Source organism: Amphiura filiformis, chromosome 6 (genome assembly GCF_039555335.1).
Source record: "Amphiura filiformis chromosome 6, Afil_fr2py, whole genome shotgun sequence".
NCBI lineage: Eukaryota > Metazoa > Echinodermata > Ophiuroidea > Amphilepidida > Amphiuridae > Amphiura > Amphiura filiformis.
The window spans coordinates 77387712-77404496 of NC_092633.1; the positions used below are offsets into that span (position 1 = coordinate 77387712).

The 16785-nt window shown below is 35.8% G+C and overlaps 1 protein-coding gene across 1 annotated transcript in view; it reads right to left on the bottom strand.

The window, feature by feature from the left end:
* Positions 1-16785, bottom strand: part of LOC140154779 (uncharacterized) — an 81065-nt gene that overhangs the window by 3824 nt on the left and 60456 nt on the right. Inside the window, 23 exon segments of the mRNA XM_072177346.1 lie at positions 49-138; positions 306-527; positions 1560-1710; positions 2819-3414; positions 5083-5286; positions 6411-6617; positions 7349-7490; positions 7586-7728; positions 8110-8237; positions 9251-9377; positions 9743-9911; positions 10504-10641; positions 10820-10944; positions 10947-11025; positions 11184-11312; positions 11541-11660; positions 12341-12662; positions 12763-12949; positions 13591-13867; positions 14228-14402; positions 14643-14781; positions 15299-15415; positions 15666-15771. Of these exon segments, the coding sequence (XP_072033447.1) occupies positions 49-138; positions 306-527; positions 1560-1710; positions 2819-3414; positions 5083-5286; positions 6411-6617; positions 7349-7490; positions 7586-7728; positions 8110-8237; positions 9251-9377; positions 9743-9911; positions 10504-10641; positions 10820-10944; positions 10947-11025; positions 11184-11312; positions 11541-11660; positions 12341-12662; positions 12763-12949; positions 13591-13867; positions 14228-14402; positions 14643-14781; positions 15299-15415; positions 15666-15771 (4093 nt within the window).

Here is a 16785-nt window from a genome sequence, read left to right on the forward strand (position 1 = left end):
ATTATACTGTCACAAGCAGGACGAATAGGTCAGGTTGCCTTGACTTACCTACGGCATATTCGCAATATTGTATACCACTCTCTTCATCTGATGATGACCAACTTATTGTAAAATTTGTATTTAAAATATAGTCAGCATCTATTATATCAAATAAAAACACCATATTAGTTTAAATTCAGACACATTTATATATTTTTGTATATTTGAAACAGTAACAATTTCTAACTTATGACGCATGGGATTTGATATGTTGAACTAAAATAATTTATCTTCGCTTACTATTTTTTTAATCTTCATAAACCTACCTTTTTGATGTGTGCCGTCATGGACATGATAAATTGTTGGTGGCGTAAGGTCGACTATTGTTGCATTTGAATGCGATAATGACGACAGTCCTGCTGCATTAGTTGCCAGTACAGTGACAGTTATTTTTGAACCATGTACTAAACTTAGCTCACTATTGATCGCGTGGGACTTGGTGCCAACTGATACAAAGTCCTGTAGTTGAGTTCCCCCTTTTATGTATCCTTAGTGGAATGGAAGAAAATAATGTTTTATATTACTATTGTTAGTAACATGAGGCAATATCCTATGGATTTAGGCAGTGTTACAAATCTTATTTTACTATATATTGTGATGAACACCTATGTAATTTATATTTATCATATATTTTGTGATATGGAACATCATGCAACAGATGGAAACTTCCCCATCAATTAATCTGAAACTATCAGATCAATAAGTGCATAACATAATGGGAATCCCCAGGTATAACAGAATAAGTAAGACGGGGCTAATACTAGAAAGAGGAAAAACCCCGATTGAAGTTTACCATATAAGCTAGAGATAATAACAAAATGACTCGGTTACGGTTTTGTGTGATAGACTAGAGGAAAATCTCAAATTTGTGCTTATATAAAAGTGTTGAAGCATTTTTGAGTAAAAGTTGATAACCTAGGTATCTTTACTAATTTGGTCACAAATTGCTCCGATTGTCATGAAACTTGTACCAAATTGTTTGTTTTTTGCTTCAGACAGTAAAAAAAAGATGTATTCTGATATAACCCTATGGGGTCATATTTTAAGGTGTCATTTTTTAGGGTAATAGACTCAAAATAATGCTTGCTCACCGCCTTTTTTTATTCAGCAGGTCCAAATTATCATGTTGTACTAAGAAATGCCTTACGAAATCTGATTTATTGAATTTTGTCTAGACTTTGATATTATCTAGTGGAAGATGCAGTTATTAGTGGTCTCAAAGAGGGAAGAAACTTTCAGTATACTATATATCTGCCCATTGTTGCTTGCCATTTTTTTTATCTTAGACGTGCCCAAATTTGTTTTCCCTCCAGTTGCGCTCTCCCCCCGTAAAACCCACAAATTACAAACTTGTCCACTTTTTGCGACAATTTTGCGCAATATTGCTTGATTCTCCCCCCCCTCCAGAAAAAAGTCCTGGTGCCGACACAAAAGTCCTGGTGCCGACACATAAGTCTTCATTTTCCTTTTTTTGTAAAAACGTATACACACTTTAATATGCGCACAGTTGTATTACTTACCTATTGCCCAACGGTACTCAATGACTGGACTTTCTGGATCTATAAAATGCCACTTTGCTTCAATTGAAGCCCAGTTTAGTACAAACTGCGTTTTAACATATACACGTGAATCGGTGATATGCTCAGTTACCCTATACGTAACCTCTTGTACCTGCAAAATACCGAAAAGTGTTGAGAAATCATATTACATAGAATTTAAGTTATAGTAACAAAGTGTGATATACCCATGGACAAAATAAACATAAATATTGCTGATCCCCTTTTGTGAACAATATCTAGGGTCACAGGGTTTCTGTGATCTAGGGTTTCATTGATAGAATAAGGCATGGTCGAGTATTTATGCACGAGGCAGAGCCAATGGCATTAACAACGATCTCAATTCTTTTAATGAGCTCTGTTCGTATATTCCCTAACATTTGGTGATTGTCGTTCATCAAATGTGACGTGTCATGTCAAAAGGAGACACTTTTGGGCAGGAATTTAAATGGAGAAATAGCCAAAAATCTGCCGGTGGGTGATTTTTTCACAATTTGGATTTGTTGCGAATTTGTGATGTTATTAATGTTAAAAATATTGTCTGATAAAGTCAGACCGGAATATAACTGGCATCTTGTAGTTTTTTAGACATTTTTCAAGTTAATTCCTATTCTCAACATTGTCAATAATATTTTTAAAGGCCAATATCTCAATTTCCAATTTTATAATACCATAACTTCCGAACTCAATATCTTCGCTTAGTAATGTCCGATTTCATTGGGGGAAACAGCAAAATTTCTCTGTATTTAAGATATGTAAAAAACTCAAAATTCATAACCTGCCCAAAAGTGTCTCCTTTTGACATGGCACGTCACAAATAATGACCAATAAGATGTGACATTCATGAAATTGCGATTTTTCTACGTTTTTATATACCCCAATAGTTTATGCCCAGCTCTAAAGCAATCACACACGCCGTTTTTGAACAAAACAATTAATCTACAAGATGTATTAAATAATACGCATCTCCCTTGTCAACAGAACATGATCAAGTTTACCCCGGTCCATAAATGTTCCCGGTCTGTCAATTTGCAGCCGTTCCCATCATAAAGTTTTTGTGATCGGTCTTGACCTACAGCTGGCTTATATGTTTGGACTTTTGTGAGAAATGAGGTTGATCAAAGCGTATCACCTATATCTAGTTGTACTCAGCCCTATGTTTAATAAAAAATTAAATAAAAATGTTTCGTATAATGAATAATAACAGCTAGAGGTTAGTTTACCTGAACATTGTCCAGAAGCATGCCATTAGAGCGACCTAATGATGATAATGTTATTTCGGACTCTTCATCGTAGGCTGTAAAGTAATAAGTATGGTGGAGCCATGGCAATGCCTGTGAATGTGCATGCGCCGGTCGATCATAAAGTTTGAAAACTTCATTCAATCCTGTTGTTTGTATTCGACCCTCTTGATTTAGCAACGGATCCTGGGAATTATTAACGTGACTAACATAAAACGAGATGCGATATGTGTGTCCTGGTGTTGTTAGAAAGGTTTGGGAAATACTTCCAAACATAACAGCAAAGGCTATTCCATCTTGAGCATAATCCGCCCCGGCTCGGATGGCTTCGGCGTGGGTATTCAAGGACGTATTCCATAAAGTAAGAGGAAAATTGTCCATCTCTGATCCTGGCGATCCAACCAATGGAATTAACTCAAGTGAAGGGTTTTGCAAGCGGTTACTTCCGATATTGCCTGCCTCCATTCTGACTGGAGGGGTAGTATCAACAACTACCCCATCAGATACAACCACATTGGACTTTAGCCCGGCAGAATCTACTGCAATTATCTTAGAATAGTATTTGAAAGCTGTAAATCCTGTAAGATAATATTTGGAAACATAATAATAATAATAATAATAATAATAGCATATTTCTCAAATTTGGTAGTGATTAATCTTACCAAACTTACGTCATGATGAAATATAATCATTTTTGAAGATAAAATGTGCTGAAAAGATTGAACAATGTTTATAATTAAAGACAGAGATAAAAACAATTTATCGCGTCTGATGTCACTGTCAATTACGATCCTTGATTGGTTTACACAGGTTAATCAGCGCTTAAAAGGAAGACCGCTCTATCTGGTGCTGATCGGAGAAAAGGAATAGCGGCAAATGGCGAAAAATTACGTACTTTAACAAGGCAAAAAGCAGCTTTTCTAAGCAATGTTGACATGGTGCCTTCGCCAAAGAAAGCTTCCTACTATAAAGACCTAACTTTTGAGATGATTTGCATGTCGAAAGGGGCAAAATTAACAAGAAGGCGCCCGGTTATAAATCCGCGTTCAGCAAGTCATCATCACGACACTTGTAAACAAACCGTACTCGAGTTTGATTGACAGATGACGCCAGACACCCCAGCAAACACAAAACGTTTTCGACATCATTCGCAAAAGGTTATAAAAGGTTGTCAGAAAACGTTTAAATGTCGGGTTATATAAAGGGTATATTAAGAGTATGAAACGTTTTTATAACCTTAAAAAAACATTTTTTGATAATCTACTGCTCAGCAAACAAAAATGTTTTACAGAAAACGTTTAAATGCCGGGTTATATAAAGGGTATAAAAACGTTTTAATAACATTCCAAAAACATTCTTGAAAACTTGATACAAAACATTCTAAACAGAATGTCATTTTGGGGTTGAAAAAATATTTTGCAAAAAATGTTTGCCCAAAATATTTTCAATAACGTTGTAAAAACGTTTTCATGACCTTTATATAACCCGACATTTAAATGTTATTAAAAGGTTTTGAAGAAAACATTTTAAGAACATTTTTGTGTTTGCTGGGTTGAAATATTTTAACATAATGTTATTTAAGTATTGACACAATATTTGCCAAAAATGTTTGCAAAAATAGTTTACAATAACATTTTTTGAAAACATATAAAAATATTGTTGTAGTGTGTGTTCATACAAAACGTTTTAAAACGTTATCATGACCTTTATATAACCCGACATTTTAATGTTATTAAAACGTTTTTACCTAAAAGCCAAAATATAACTTATTTAAAACGTTTTTTAAAACGTTTTTGTGTTTGCTGGGACGATAAATCGTATTTATCTTTGTCTTTCATTTATAGACTTTCGCTATTCATTTGAAATAATGCACTTATTGTTCATCTCCTCTATGGAGTTATTTTCCATGGCAGCCACCTGTGATCATGCTTAATAATTACTTGGACTTAAAATTTCTAACATATTCTAGCAGCCCTATATAAAACCGTGACACTCGAAAGGCCATATCTCTGGAATGAAACGTCCGATTAAGATATTTAAACGCCAAAATATCTCTTTCATCAATTCCCAGCCAATAAGTTAGGTCTGAATCATTTTAAAATTACTTCAATTTTTAGTGGACATGCATAATAATAATAATAATAATAATAATAATAATAATAATAATAATAATAATAATAATAATAATAATAATAATAATAATAATAATAATAATAATAATAATACGGTAAGCTGATAACACCCACCATTAGTGAATGACGATTTCCAAGTCTTCGTCGCTGATGTTTTTAATCCCACGGATGTCCAATCCATAACATCGCACTCATCGGACGCAGTTGTCGTACCAATGCACCATTCGTACCGATAAATGTAGGATTCATAATCAATAAATCCGTGCCAAGAGGCAGATACCAGCCTAGTCGAGTTTTGAAATTCCAAATCATGAAGATCTGCATAGAGAAAATGCCACGTGTTTCAATGTATGATGTTGGTTTTTATTTTCGTCTTGAACTAAACTCTACGATGTCATATTTTGGACCGCAATAAACTTTTTACACAAATGCTACATGCGGGGCCGTATTTACATTTTTGTGGGCCGTGGGCCAGGCCAAAATATGAAGACCCAACTCACTGTGAGGTGATTATGAAGTTCGAAAGCGAGATGTGAAGCGCGCAGCGCGAGACTTTCCGATTGGGGTCCATGTGCCCACTGAAGGGCCCTGCTGGGCAAAGCCCCAGAATCTGGCGTTTGCAGAAGCTGAGATGCAGATATGATGCCAAAATTTGACCCATACTGTTATGGAAATAACAATTAAAAACAACATATTTCTGGAAAATATGATTTTTGTTTATAAACAAGCATTTCAATAACAATGAAAATGAAGAATAATTTTTATCTTCATTTTTGGTGACCCAAAAATTTGGGGGCCCTGTGCCCGGGCCATTTGGTCCAATGGTAAATCCGGCCCTAAGCATGTGTTAGACAATCCGTAATGTAGCTTTATAATTTATCAACACTGCTGTTTTCTCTTTGGTTTTTGCGCAGGGTTCACTGATCAACATGGTCTCCTAACTAAACTGCCGCATATAGTTAGTGTACAAATTATATAAAACTGACCATATACGGCAGTTTAAGATATCTTAAAGGTGATAGCGCCCTCTGTTGTTATGAATTAAATTTACTACATTTATCCAAAGTTTTGAAGATATTTTGACAACATAAAATATTAAAACTAGTAACTTGATAAGTAAAATGTCTCTATGGTGTATGGGGAAGATTGTGGAAGTGTTGGCCGTAAGCAAAAAGAAGGGCTCAAAGACAACAATGTCCAAGGTTGCCCCACAGGGCTACAAAGAAACAATTAGAGCTACAATCAATACCCAACAAGCTTAAACTATAAATAAACCCCCGATAGAGGGCAGGCCTGAGGAGAAATGGAAATTAAGGGGTAAAAGAAATAAAATGACGGGCTTTTGGTAACCTAAGCTTACGCATTGCTTCCTTGCCCTGCGGTACAATAGCGGAAACGGGGCCCCAGTGTCAACAAAAAACTTCAATGTTTTAGGAACATACCTTTTCCATCATATACTATGCCAGCCAACGGTCGAATAGTATCTACCAAAAATCCATCACTACTTTGTATGGTATGAAGGCCAGCTTTGTTGTAAGCTCGAACGCTGCAAAAATATCTCTGTCCGACTACTAGTTCTAAGTCGCTAAACAAAAAGTTCACAGCTGACGAAGGTTGGATGTGGTCGCTAAATGCCCGTACGTTCTCGCCTATACTTGGGTAAATTTTGTTATAAGAGAGATGTAAAAAACTAGACCCATACAAAAGGATGGTCATTTTTCTTTTTCATATTTTCATATTTGTTGTTATTGCTGTTGTTAATATTGTAAAGATCTACCAAAAAGAAATTACCCAATTTAAATAATGGCCCTTGATTATATGCCAAATTTGGAATATGCGCATTATGACACCTCATTTGTTCTAATGGTCCCAATATTAATGTCGCAGTATAGATTAAATGAAAGTAACCCAAAATTTGAAAGTTGCTAGCAAAATACTATTTATTGAAGTAAATTCTGCTCCGACTGCATATGCCAAATTTGGCATACGATCAACTGTTTAAGAATAATGACCAATATTTAAAGGGGGTAATTACCTTTTGGTAGATGTTTATTTTATGAATATCATGACCACAATGAATACAGTTCATAAGTGAGTTTAGGCGGGTTAAAATTTAGTTTCATGAAGTATTCCTTTCCTTTCCATATTAGCTTGCCATATTATGCGCACATTATTCCAACATATAAACTGTCATAGAAAGCAATGGGATCGTGTCACATTAAATGAAGGAAGTAAAGAAGTGCGTCACGCGATATTCTCCGATTCACACATTACATAATTATGTTTAAAGGTGCCTATTGTTTTTATAGCAATGGCTACAAACTAAGACAAGAAAACAGCAAGATTTATTTTTTCACAAGAGATTTAGTAATACGATTACCTTCCGGCACTGTTCCCAACGCCACTTGAAAGTAATCCATAGCTCCATCGGTAAACACATTTTGCCACGACAAAGCAATTTCATTTGGGTTAGCGGTAACATCTATATCGTTTTTATCATCACCATTATGAATATCTTTCACCTAGTTAAAATATAGAGCACAAATAATGTGATATTGTATGTATATTGTGGACATGTTCAAAATATACTTGAACAAATGATATTATATCTACCTACCCTAACGGCACGTCGCCTCTTTATTTGTGGTGGTGACACATCCGGTGTAACTCCATCGGACCGATAAACGGCATATATAGTTTCGTTAAACCACGCTCGAACAAAAAAGTAGTATTTGGTATTCCGTACATCAAGTTCGTTGCCTGAAATACAATGTCATATTTAGGTAATACGTCTTTTTGCTCAAATGGAGTGCAAATGGTGATTCTACAGATTGCAACTACCCCAAGCCACTCGGTAGTATTTTTAATGTTTTGGCTTTCCAGATAGAAAAACCCTAAGGTGATTGAACCCACATTTTGTTCGTTAGACGAGTGTTAGACGCTTGATTTTGTGAAAAATGAGGGAATGTAAATTATAGTGTCCGAGATACTTTTTACTATTACTTTGACACACACTTTATTACACTTTTATGCAATTGTAGGTAGATAGGGGGTTTAATAGTTTGCCGTACTTCATCAAATGTGAGATTAGATTTTCTACGGTAATAGTTTTAAAGAATGTACTACAACAAAACCGCATACCGCTAGGAAGTGGAAAAATAGCCAGTTGTTCAGCTCCCGCGTCGTGCCATACTCTGTCGATTGAAATATTAAACACACCGGTAGGTTCCTCGTCGGTAGACGTATAATCACCTACACTCCATTCATACCTTATGATAAAACAATATTAATTAAAAACATGTAGATACATATATGGTGGTAAAACTAGTTACTAGTTATTAGATGCTGAATAAATTATTATTTAGCCAAAATTGTTTTATACATATATACATATACGTATAAAAATTGACTTAATGTATACGCGAAAGATGTCCATACGCAGAGATTGTCCATTGAAATGTGTGTGATACTTTCCGTATAAAAATGACATTGCGATTTCACATTTTGAACTCCGACGTAGCATTAAAACGTACGTGCCACGTTGAAATATGCTGATTTTAACTCGTGTCGAGGTAAAGGAAACGTAGAGAACGAGTGTTTCCCTCATGCCTACAGATGTTATAGTCAAAATAGCATGTGCTTTTTGTACAGGTGAGGGTGGTGCAATAATTTTGCATATTATTCCGGGGTTGTGAATTATTATAGGGGCAAAGATTTGTTGGCAGGCCAAAAAGAGGGGAGGGACAAGCATTTTCTGGCATTGACGGCACTACGGGGGGGGGGGGGGTTCTTGATCCCCCCCCCTTTTCTTAAATTATCTTGGGTTTTTTTTTATGACATGGCATAACTGGGCATTAACACCAGAGACAAAACAATCATTCAGAAGCTGCTGACGTGGAAGCACCCAGAAAGCGATCTTTTTATTTTCTTTATTAAATACGAACGACCATACAAGTATGATCCCTCGGAAAGACCCACTTTTTGGCTCTCGCGGCTCCAAAAGGCCTCCAAAATTTGACCAAAAAATTAGAGATCCGGACCGAAAGATCCTTGATTTTTGTTTGTTGGTTTGTTTGTTTTTGTTTTTGCCTTTTCAGGCGATTTTCAACCAGAGAGCTAATACTTTCACTGTTCGCAGCTCCAAAAGACCCCTTTTTGGGTAAGTCGTCAGTTTCCAAAGACCCACCGGCTCAAAATTCCGGGGGAGCATTTCCACCCAAATTTATAACGTGTCTTCCCCACCCCACGGTTTGGAACAAAAAAATACAAAGAAAAGCAATACCACTTGGGTAAATCCTGCCCTACTGGATTCCAGGATGCGGCCATGATGCACCTTGATGGAGTGTAATCAATGTCTTCAGTTGAGACAGATCGTAAGTTAAGTACGTCAATTACGGTAATAACTGTATCTAGTAGTATAAATTAACGAATAATATCGACAGGTGAATTTTTATGTGTTTCAATCAAATAAATAAAAACTTGGTCAACTTCATCTCGCTATGTTTTAATAATTGATGTTTACTGGGTACATTAATATTGGTCTCAATCATAATAATCATTATCATCATTATCATCATCATTATCATCATCGGTTTCAGGTTAAGGTCGCTATAAACTGTTTAATTTTGTGTCATAATCACCATCATCAGTAATAATCATTATCGTATTGCTATCGTATAGAAAAAATTGTGAGTTTCTGACGTTGACACATGTTCGACGTTCGTGTATAACTTGTTCAATACACCATCATCGTCAGTTAGCATGCTTTACGTACCTCCTGTATAGTGTCCGCAAGAATGATCTTGCCGATTACATAATTGATCCTGAGAAGCGCACACACAATGTCCTTCACACGAGTGGCTGGTACATCGTCGAATTAGCATCAAGATTCCATTAGGAAGAACATCAAAAGCCGCTATTGCTCTGCTGCTCTCCAAACCAACCTTACATATTGTAAAAATACGTTGTTTGGTTTCAATATTTACAAGTTGCAAGCATTAATTACGCATATGAACAAGTTAAAAAAATTGCGCGAACTGAAAAAGTAAAACAAGTAATGTTTACCCAACTTACTGCACGAAGTAAAGAATTTATCATTGATGGAATGTCTTTTATATGCATGACTTTGGGTTCATTATAATAATATAATTGTGGGCATGATCGATTGTTTGTGCCCGAGACTGAGCCTAGGGCATAAACACCGATCATACCCCCAGTTCCTAATCCCATACAAACGGGTTCCATCCAATGTGGTGATATTTTAAAATTTGTTTGCAACCATTGTACAGAGTTTACATAATCATTTGAAAGCCACATCTTGTAGCTGTCATTTTTATCAAACGAGAGGTAATTTGGAAAACAGCAACTGTGTTTAAGATATAATCTCGGATGTAACAATGATTGCAGGATCAATTTTGCACCGTACTGGTTGATTGAACACGCATAATGCTCACTAAATGATGAGGTTTTTGAAGACTTAAGTTCGTCCATTTGTGGCTAAGTTTGTATCAAAAACATAAAACAAATGCTTATTACCCCATTAACTGCCCAAAGTGAAGCATATATTCGCTGATATTCAGTCAGTCCCTTTTGCAAATATATGGATGTTTGCTGAATTGGTCCTTCCTCGGTGTCTAGTCCACTTTCGTCATGTTGAACTTTAACTATACCATCCTGTAAACAGTTAATTTATTATTCAAATAGTTATACAAGCTTAATACCATTTCCTTAAGCATTATAACCTATGAGATAACCTAAAGAATCACAATAATTTATGTTTCGGATTTTCACATGACGAATCAATAGAAAAATAAAGAATGATAAATGTATTGATAAAATTTTGCACACATACCTGGAGCAAATCATGCCCGTTGTAAGCTGTGCCAATAGTTAAACCGTATTCTCGAATCCCAGAGTGGACATCGGTAAAGCCTAACCAGGCAAGATTCAATGATGTTGTTCCATTTCCATCTACTAATCAATATCACGATGAATTAAATTGGCTGCGTGTTCAGTTTGTATTGCAAAATATCCTGTCGAAGGACGGCTAGAATCGACCTACAACAATAAAGTGATATAGCACGTTGATGCAGTCCGTTTGTGCGTTTTTTGAAGGATATTTACTGAGTTAAAATTACTAAGTGCTTCTTAATCCGTGCTTAATAGTCAAGTGGTTCTTTATTTTAACACTCAGTGCAATACTCCAAACGTATTACCTTGAAAGTGAATGTATGTATCTGTGTGCACAGTCCAGCTCCATTACAAGCCATTACTCCAACGGTATACTGACTACCATCATGGAGGTCAAGATCAGTGAAAGTATATTCATTTGCGCCTCCTGATATCTGTAAGAGGATAAAAGAATTTCGTCGGCGTCATCATCACCATTGTCATCATTAGCAGCAACAGTAGAATTATTCATGTTAATACAATTTATATAAACAGAAATAGTTACAGATAGATGTTTTATTACGAGATAAAAAATAAAATCAAACATGAAAATAACTCGGATGCCAAATAATAGAGCAATATTGAGTAAAACAGCAATTCAAGATCAATAGACAAATTCTAACCTTCAATGGTGGTATTTCTATATCATCGTTGTGCTGGGAGTAAACAGATATGTAATGTGCAACTATTCCACTTTCTGGGTCATCAAAGTCCCAAGAGAATGCAATAAGAGAACGCATAACCTGATTAAAAGAAACCGGCATGTAATGTACAAATGTAATTTACAAATGATAGTGACACTTAGTAACATTATTATTGTACTAATAAGGCAATAACAAAACAAGCATATTCAGCAGGCCCGACCGACGGAGATTTGCGTTCTGGATATTTGGATTGTTTTGTAGCTGTATATTGGGTTCTTTTGGCCTATGTTGATTGCTTGAGGCTAAAATATTTAGAAAAAATATCAAATGTATTTGTAAACAAATCGCAGATTATTTCGGATTTTGTAAGCTTTCGGTGATTTAACCTCTTACAGAAAATATTCCCAACCCGTTGAACAGGTATTTTTCGACTCCTAACTGCTTAACTTGCTTAATAATTATTACCGGTAATAGTGGTGGCCTCTGGGCCTCGTCACTACTTTATGACAGGCTCTTACTCAACTATAGTGTAGAAAAGTAACATCGACTATATCAGTATCGCCTAGCACTAATCTTTTCGCGTTGTTTGCTACGCACACAAAATGGCAACTCAGCATAAGAGTAAATTAAATTCTTAGCGTCCTAATGTAATGAAAGTCATAACATTACAGTGTAAAGACAGGATCTCCAAGCATCATAATAATTTATTTCGTCTTTGCCTTTCGATTTTCTACGCCTTTATCTCTAAAGCTAGAAACGTTACTTTAAATGAACATTACCTGACTTCCTTCGTTTATAGTCCCTTTTGTGCGGTCCATTGCTGGTGGTTGTAGCATTTCAGGAGGGGTGGAATCAATCTGAAACCCATTGGATGAACGCTCCCTCCAAAGTCCAACTCGGTTATATACTCGTATAGTTACATAAATTGTTACTCCGATCGGCAATTCAGCATTTAAAATCTTAAATATACTTTCTGTTAAATGTATTGTTGTGGTATTTACGATGTCGCTGGCTCCCTGTTGTGTTCCTGCACGCCATTCATAGTGTAAAAGACCAGATTGAGCATCATGAAACCCCCACCAGTGCGCCGCGATAGTATTTCTGTAATAAATACAATAATATTCCATTATAGTAGTTCCAACAATGCAACTGTATTAACGGTAATGACACAAGCAATAGTTGCTTTAAAAATATTACTTACCGCGACGCTTGAAAGCTGCGATCTTGACCTGGTGGACCATCATATACATGTCCAACAGAGGGTGGTGAATCGTCAATTAAAATGCCATCAGATGTCACTGAGGTGCAAAGATCAGCTGCGTTGCAAACCCGAACCGTGACAAAGTAAAGCAATCCAGGTACAAGATGAAGGTGCTCAACTGACACATCTACAGGATGGCAGATTAACATATAATATATGCAATTTAAATGCAGGAAAGGGAAATGGAACAATTCACATTTTTTCCTCGCGCTCGTTCAACAAAAATCGCGTTGCCCTTTGAAAAGGTCATCTACCATTAAAAACAATCCACAAAACAAATCGTAGCCCCATTTTCAAATAATTAAATATTGTTTGATATTACGATTGTGAAGATTACCATTCATCAAGGTAATAACTATGTCGAAGGTCGAAGATGAGCGAAACCTATAGGGGTTTGTCTTGATTGCTGAACAATAGGCCCCTGCTAAGTTGTGACGTAGTCCGCCTCCCTTTCTAAGTTAAGGCTCCTCTCGTTTGACATAAATCGCTTCCTTGAATCCTCTCTCAAAGGATCTGCTTTCGCAGATCCTCAGAGGTTTGGCTCATCTTCAACCTGTGACGCAACATCCTCTTCACAGGTCAACGAACCTTTGTCACTTTAACATCAGTTGACCTGATGATGCATCCGAGATAGGATGTGAAATATTGACACTCATAAAACGTAAGTCCTGTAGATCATATTATAATCTCAAATTTCATTGTTCGATTTTCTAACTAAAAAATGAAAAATGAGAGACTTAAAATTATCGAGATAGTTTTATATCTTACTCGTATGTAAACCAACGTATTGTTCTTCCAACACGTCATCACATTCAGGGCAGGTTCCAGCCATCCACCAGTAGCCAATAAGAGAACTATGTGGATCATGAAATCCTTCCCAGAATGCGTGCAACGTTGCAGTATCAGTTTGAAAGTCTTGATCCTTTTGGTTTGAAGTCACCAAATTCAGACTCCCATCGTATACATGACCAGGAATAGGTTGCGATGCGTCGACTGAAAAGGCTCCGTAACTTTGAATACTGACAAGTCCAACTTTATTGGTTGCCTTCATAAATATATATTTGAATCATGAAAACTTAAAACGGATTACAGACATATTCATTTATTACAAAATGTTGTTTTGAAATATATTATGGGTTTTTTTTCGTATACATGTAGTTAATTATACTATATTATATTATATTGGACTTTGTCTTCTCTTTCTGTTGATGTTGCTGTTTATAAGGGCTGTTCTTCAGCAGTAATTGTGGAATACAACATAACATTTTGAATGCAATATTAACATTTTGAACGGATATTTTCTTTTTTATGTTCTCACAAAACAAATAGACAAATGTGCTTGTTGAGATTTTCCCCAAAACTTTTGAGAGTGCAAAGCTGCCTTAATTTGTACGCCTAGACTTACCTTCACCGTTATGTAATATGAATGACCTTCCTGAAGCTTTAAACTTTCGGTCGCTTCCACTTGTTGATGTTTTGTTTCCACAAATGGTAAGATATCAGAATGTCCTGCATAAGAGCCAATTGCCCACTCATAAAAATCAATTCCACTTTCTAGATCCAGAAATGAGTTGTTCCAACTAAAAAAAAAATAGGAGTAGGAAAAAGATCAGTACATTATCTTAAACAAATATAAATGAAGTCAAAAACAATTGAAAAAAATAATGACATATTAGCATTTCATTATCTTAATACAATAATAACATTTCAAGGTTCTAAATGGCAAGAAGATCATGAAAATATATGAATATTTAACTGATTATGATAGCAAAAACTCTTGGTTTAAAGAAAATGAGTTTTGCATTTATCGGCGGTCTTACCTAGCAATAATAGTGGAAACAGACTTCAAGAAATTTCCACCGTCAACATCCAAACGTTTACTTCTTTGTATTGGTGGTGTAGAATCAATAATTACTGGTTGTGATATAGCAATAGACGAAAGTCCAACAAAGTCAGTGCCTGCAACACGTACATTATTGATAATATCAACAGAAAACACTCGCATAAAAATACATGTTTTGTTTTTATTAAATGATGCCCTCGGGAGCACTCCAATAGTAATGTGACATGCGTGAGCGCCCACAAAATCTTTCACTAGCGAACTACATTACTTTGAAAAGCTACGAAGTTGACCTCAAAAATGCTCACTGGCCGATAATCTTACACTAGAAGACTAAATTCCACGCCTAAATTTAACACCAGGATTTAAAACAATAATTATATATTATCAGGCATTATGGTTTTCTGCTGATATTTACTGAAAAAAATTATTTCTTTTCATTTTGCCCGAAAAAATTAATTTTAAGATAAAAATGTGTAGCTCACAATTTTGCTCCTTTTTAGCACCGATCAGTTCCAGTACTTGTTAAATTTATATAACAATAGTCATCGAGTGACTAACGTTCTGAGTGGTTAAGGCATTCAAATATTTTCGTCACCACTTTATGCAAAACTTGATCCTTTTCATTTATTATACCTTTCACTGTTGCGTAATATCTGTATCCACTTTGAAGTCTTAAATTGCGGGAAATTGCACTGTTAGTAATACCAACATTCAGGAAACCTTGAACGTCACTCCCGCCAGGAAAAGAACCTGAAATAACAATTGTGATTTTATGTCCTCATTAAGTATTATTTGCCCATTGCTACAATTTTGAGCGCGAAGATGCTACAATGGTCACTATATAGTCCGTCTTTAGGCGTCCGTTTTCCCTTTTCGACATCCACGTCATTACACCAACAACTAGGGATAATTGAAAGCGCTGGCAATAGCACACTGAAAGAATAGTGGTTCTTAAGGTGTAGTATTTTCAGGCACCCATTTCTCATTGCAGAAAACTTACCAATCGCAAATTCATATTCTTTTATGCCAGAGTGATGCGGTGATGTACCATGCTCCTCAATGTCGACATATGATTCCCAACTCACAGCAAGTTCAGTCGTGGAGATCTGTATTTAAAAATTATTCTTGTAGATTTACTATCAGAAATTCTATTTGTGACTGGACACTACGAATCAGCCGTAAAGTCGGCCCCGGTCAATTTGGTTTTACTTCGTGTTTAGAAAATATATATCATAAGCTTTAAGATAGTATATCATTTGACTTCAAACGATATCCAGAAGCGGGGTTATGTTTTGTTGAAATCTGCTCCTTCAACAAAATGGTACCCTTTTTCGGTTCTACGTGTGTCTCTTTTTCCATATTGCTGGTAATAAATTCATAATTATCGGTAATTTCACATCATCCCCAAGTCAACGAGGATCAGGAATGTCCTCTCATTGTTATTGTTGGTTATACATACCTAGACAAAATGCAATGCAATTGTAACCCAGCACTTGAACAGGATTTAGCCAAAGCAAACACAGACTAGAGCTATTTAATGATCATGATGCAGTCATGTCTACAGTAGAATTCATTTCGACCTTTGCAGGACTTAAACCCCATTAAAAGCTATTAAACCAAGATAACACTCATTGAAGCAGCTCAACTGATTAAATCAGATCTTCTCTGGTTGTGCACAAGTGTCTGTTTTCAATGTGCGACATCACAATAAAGCTGGTATTATAGCTTCAGTTGGGTAACCGATTATAAAGGAAACGAAAGGAAACAATGGTATGTGTACTTTTGCTCACGAAATGAGACAAAGACCTGCTTTTTGTTAACCAGCATTCTTCAAAATGAGCAACATAATGATTGTTGACTTAACACGGTTTGGAAATAATTTCTTCATATTTTTGGTGTTATCTGTCGTTTACATATCCTTCCTAAAACACAAAATTCCAAACATCTAAATTAGCTAAAAATTAGGGACATGTTACAAAACTATATTTTCTAGAACCTATTTAGAATAGTTAAAATGTAGCTTATACCCTTTTTAGTGGCATCCTTCAGAAGTGAGCGGTCCGATACTAATATTTTCGGTCAAATCTCCATTCAATTAACACGGGGAGTTGGCTAGCTAT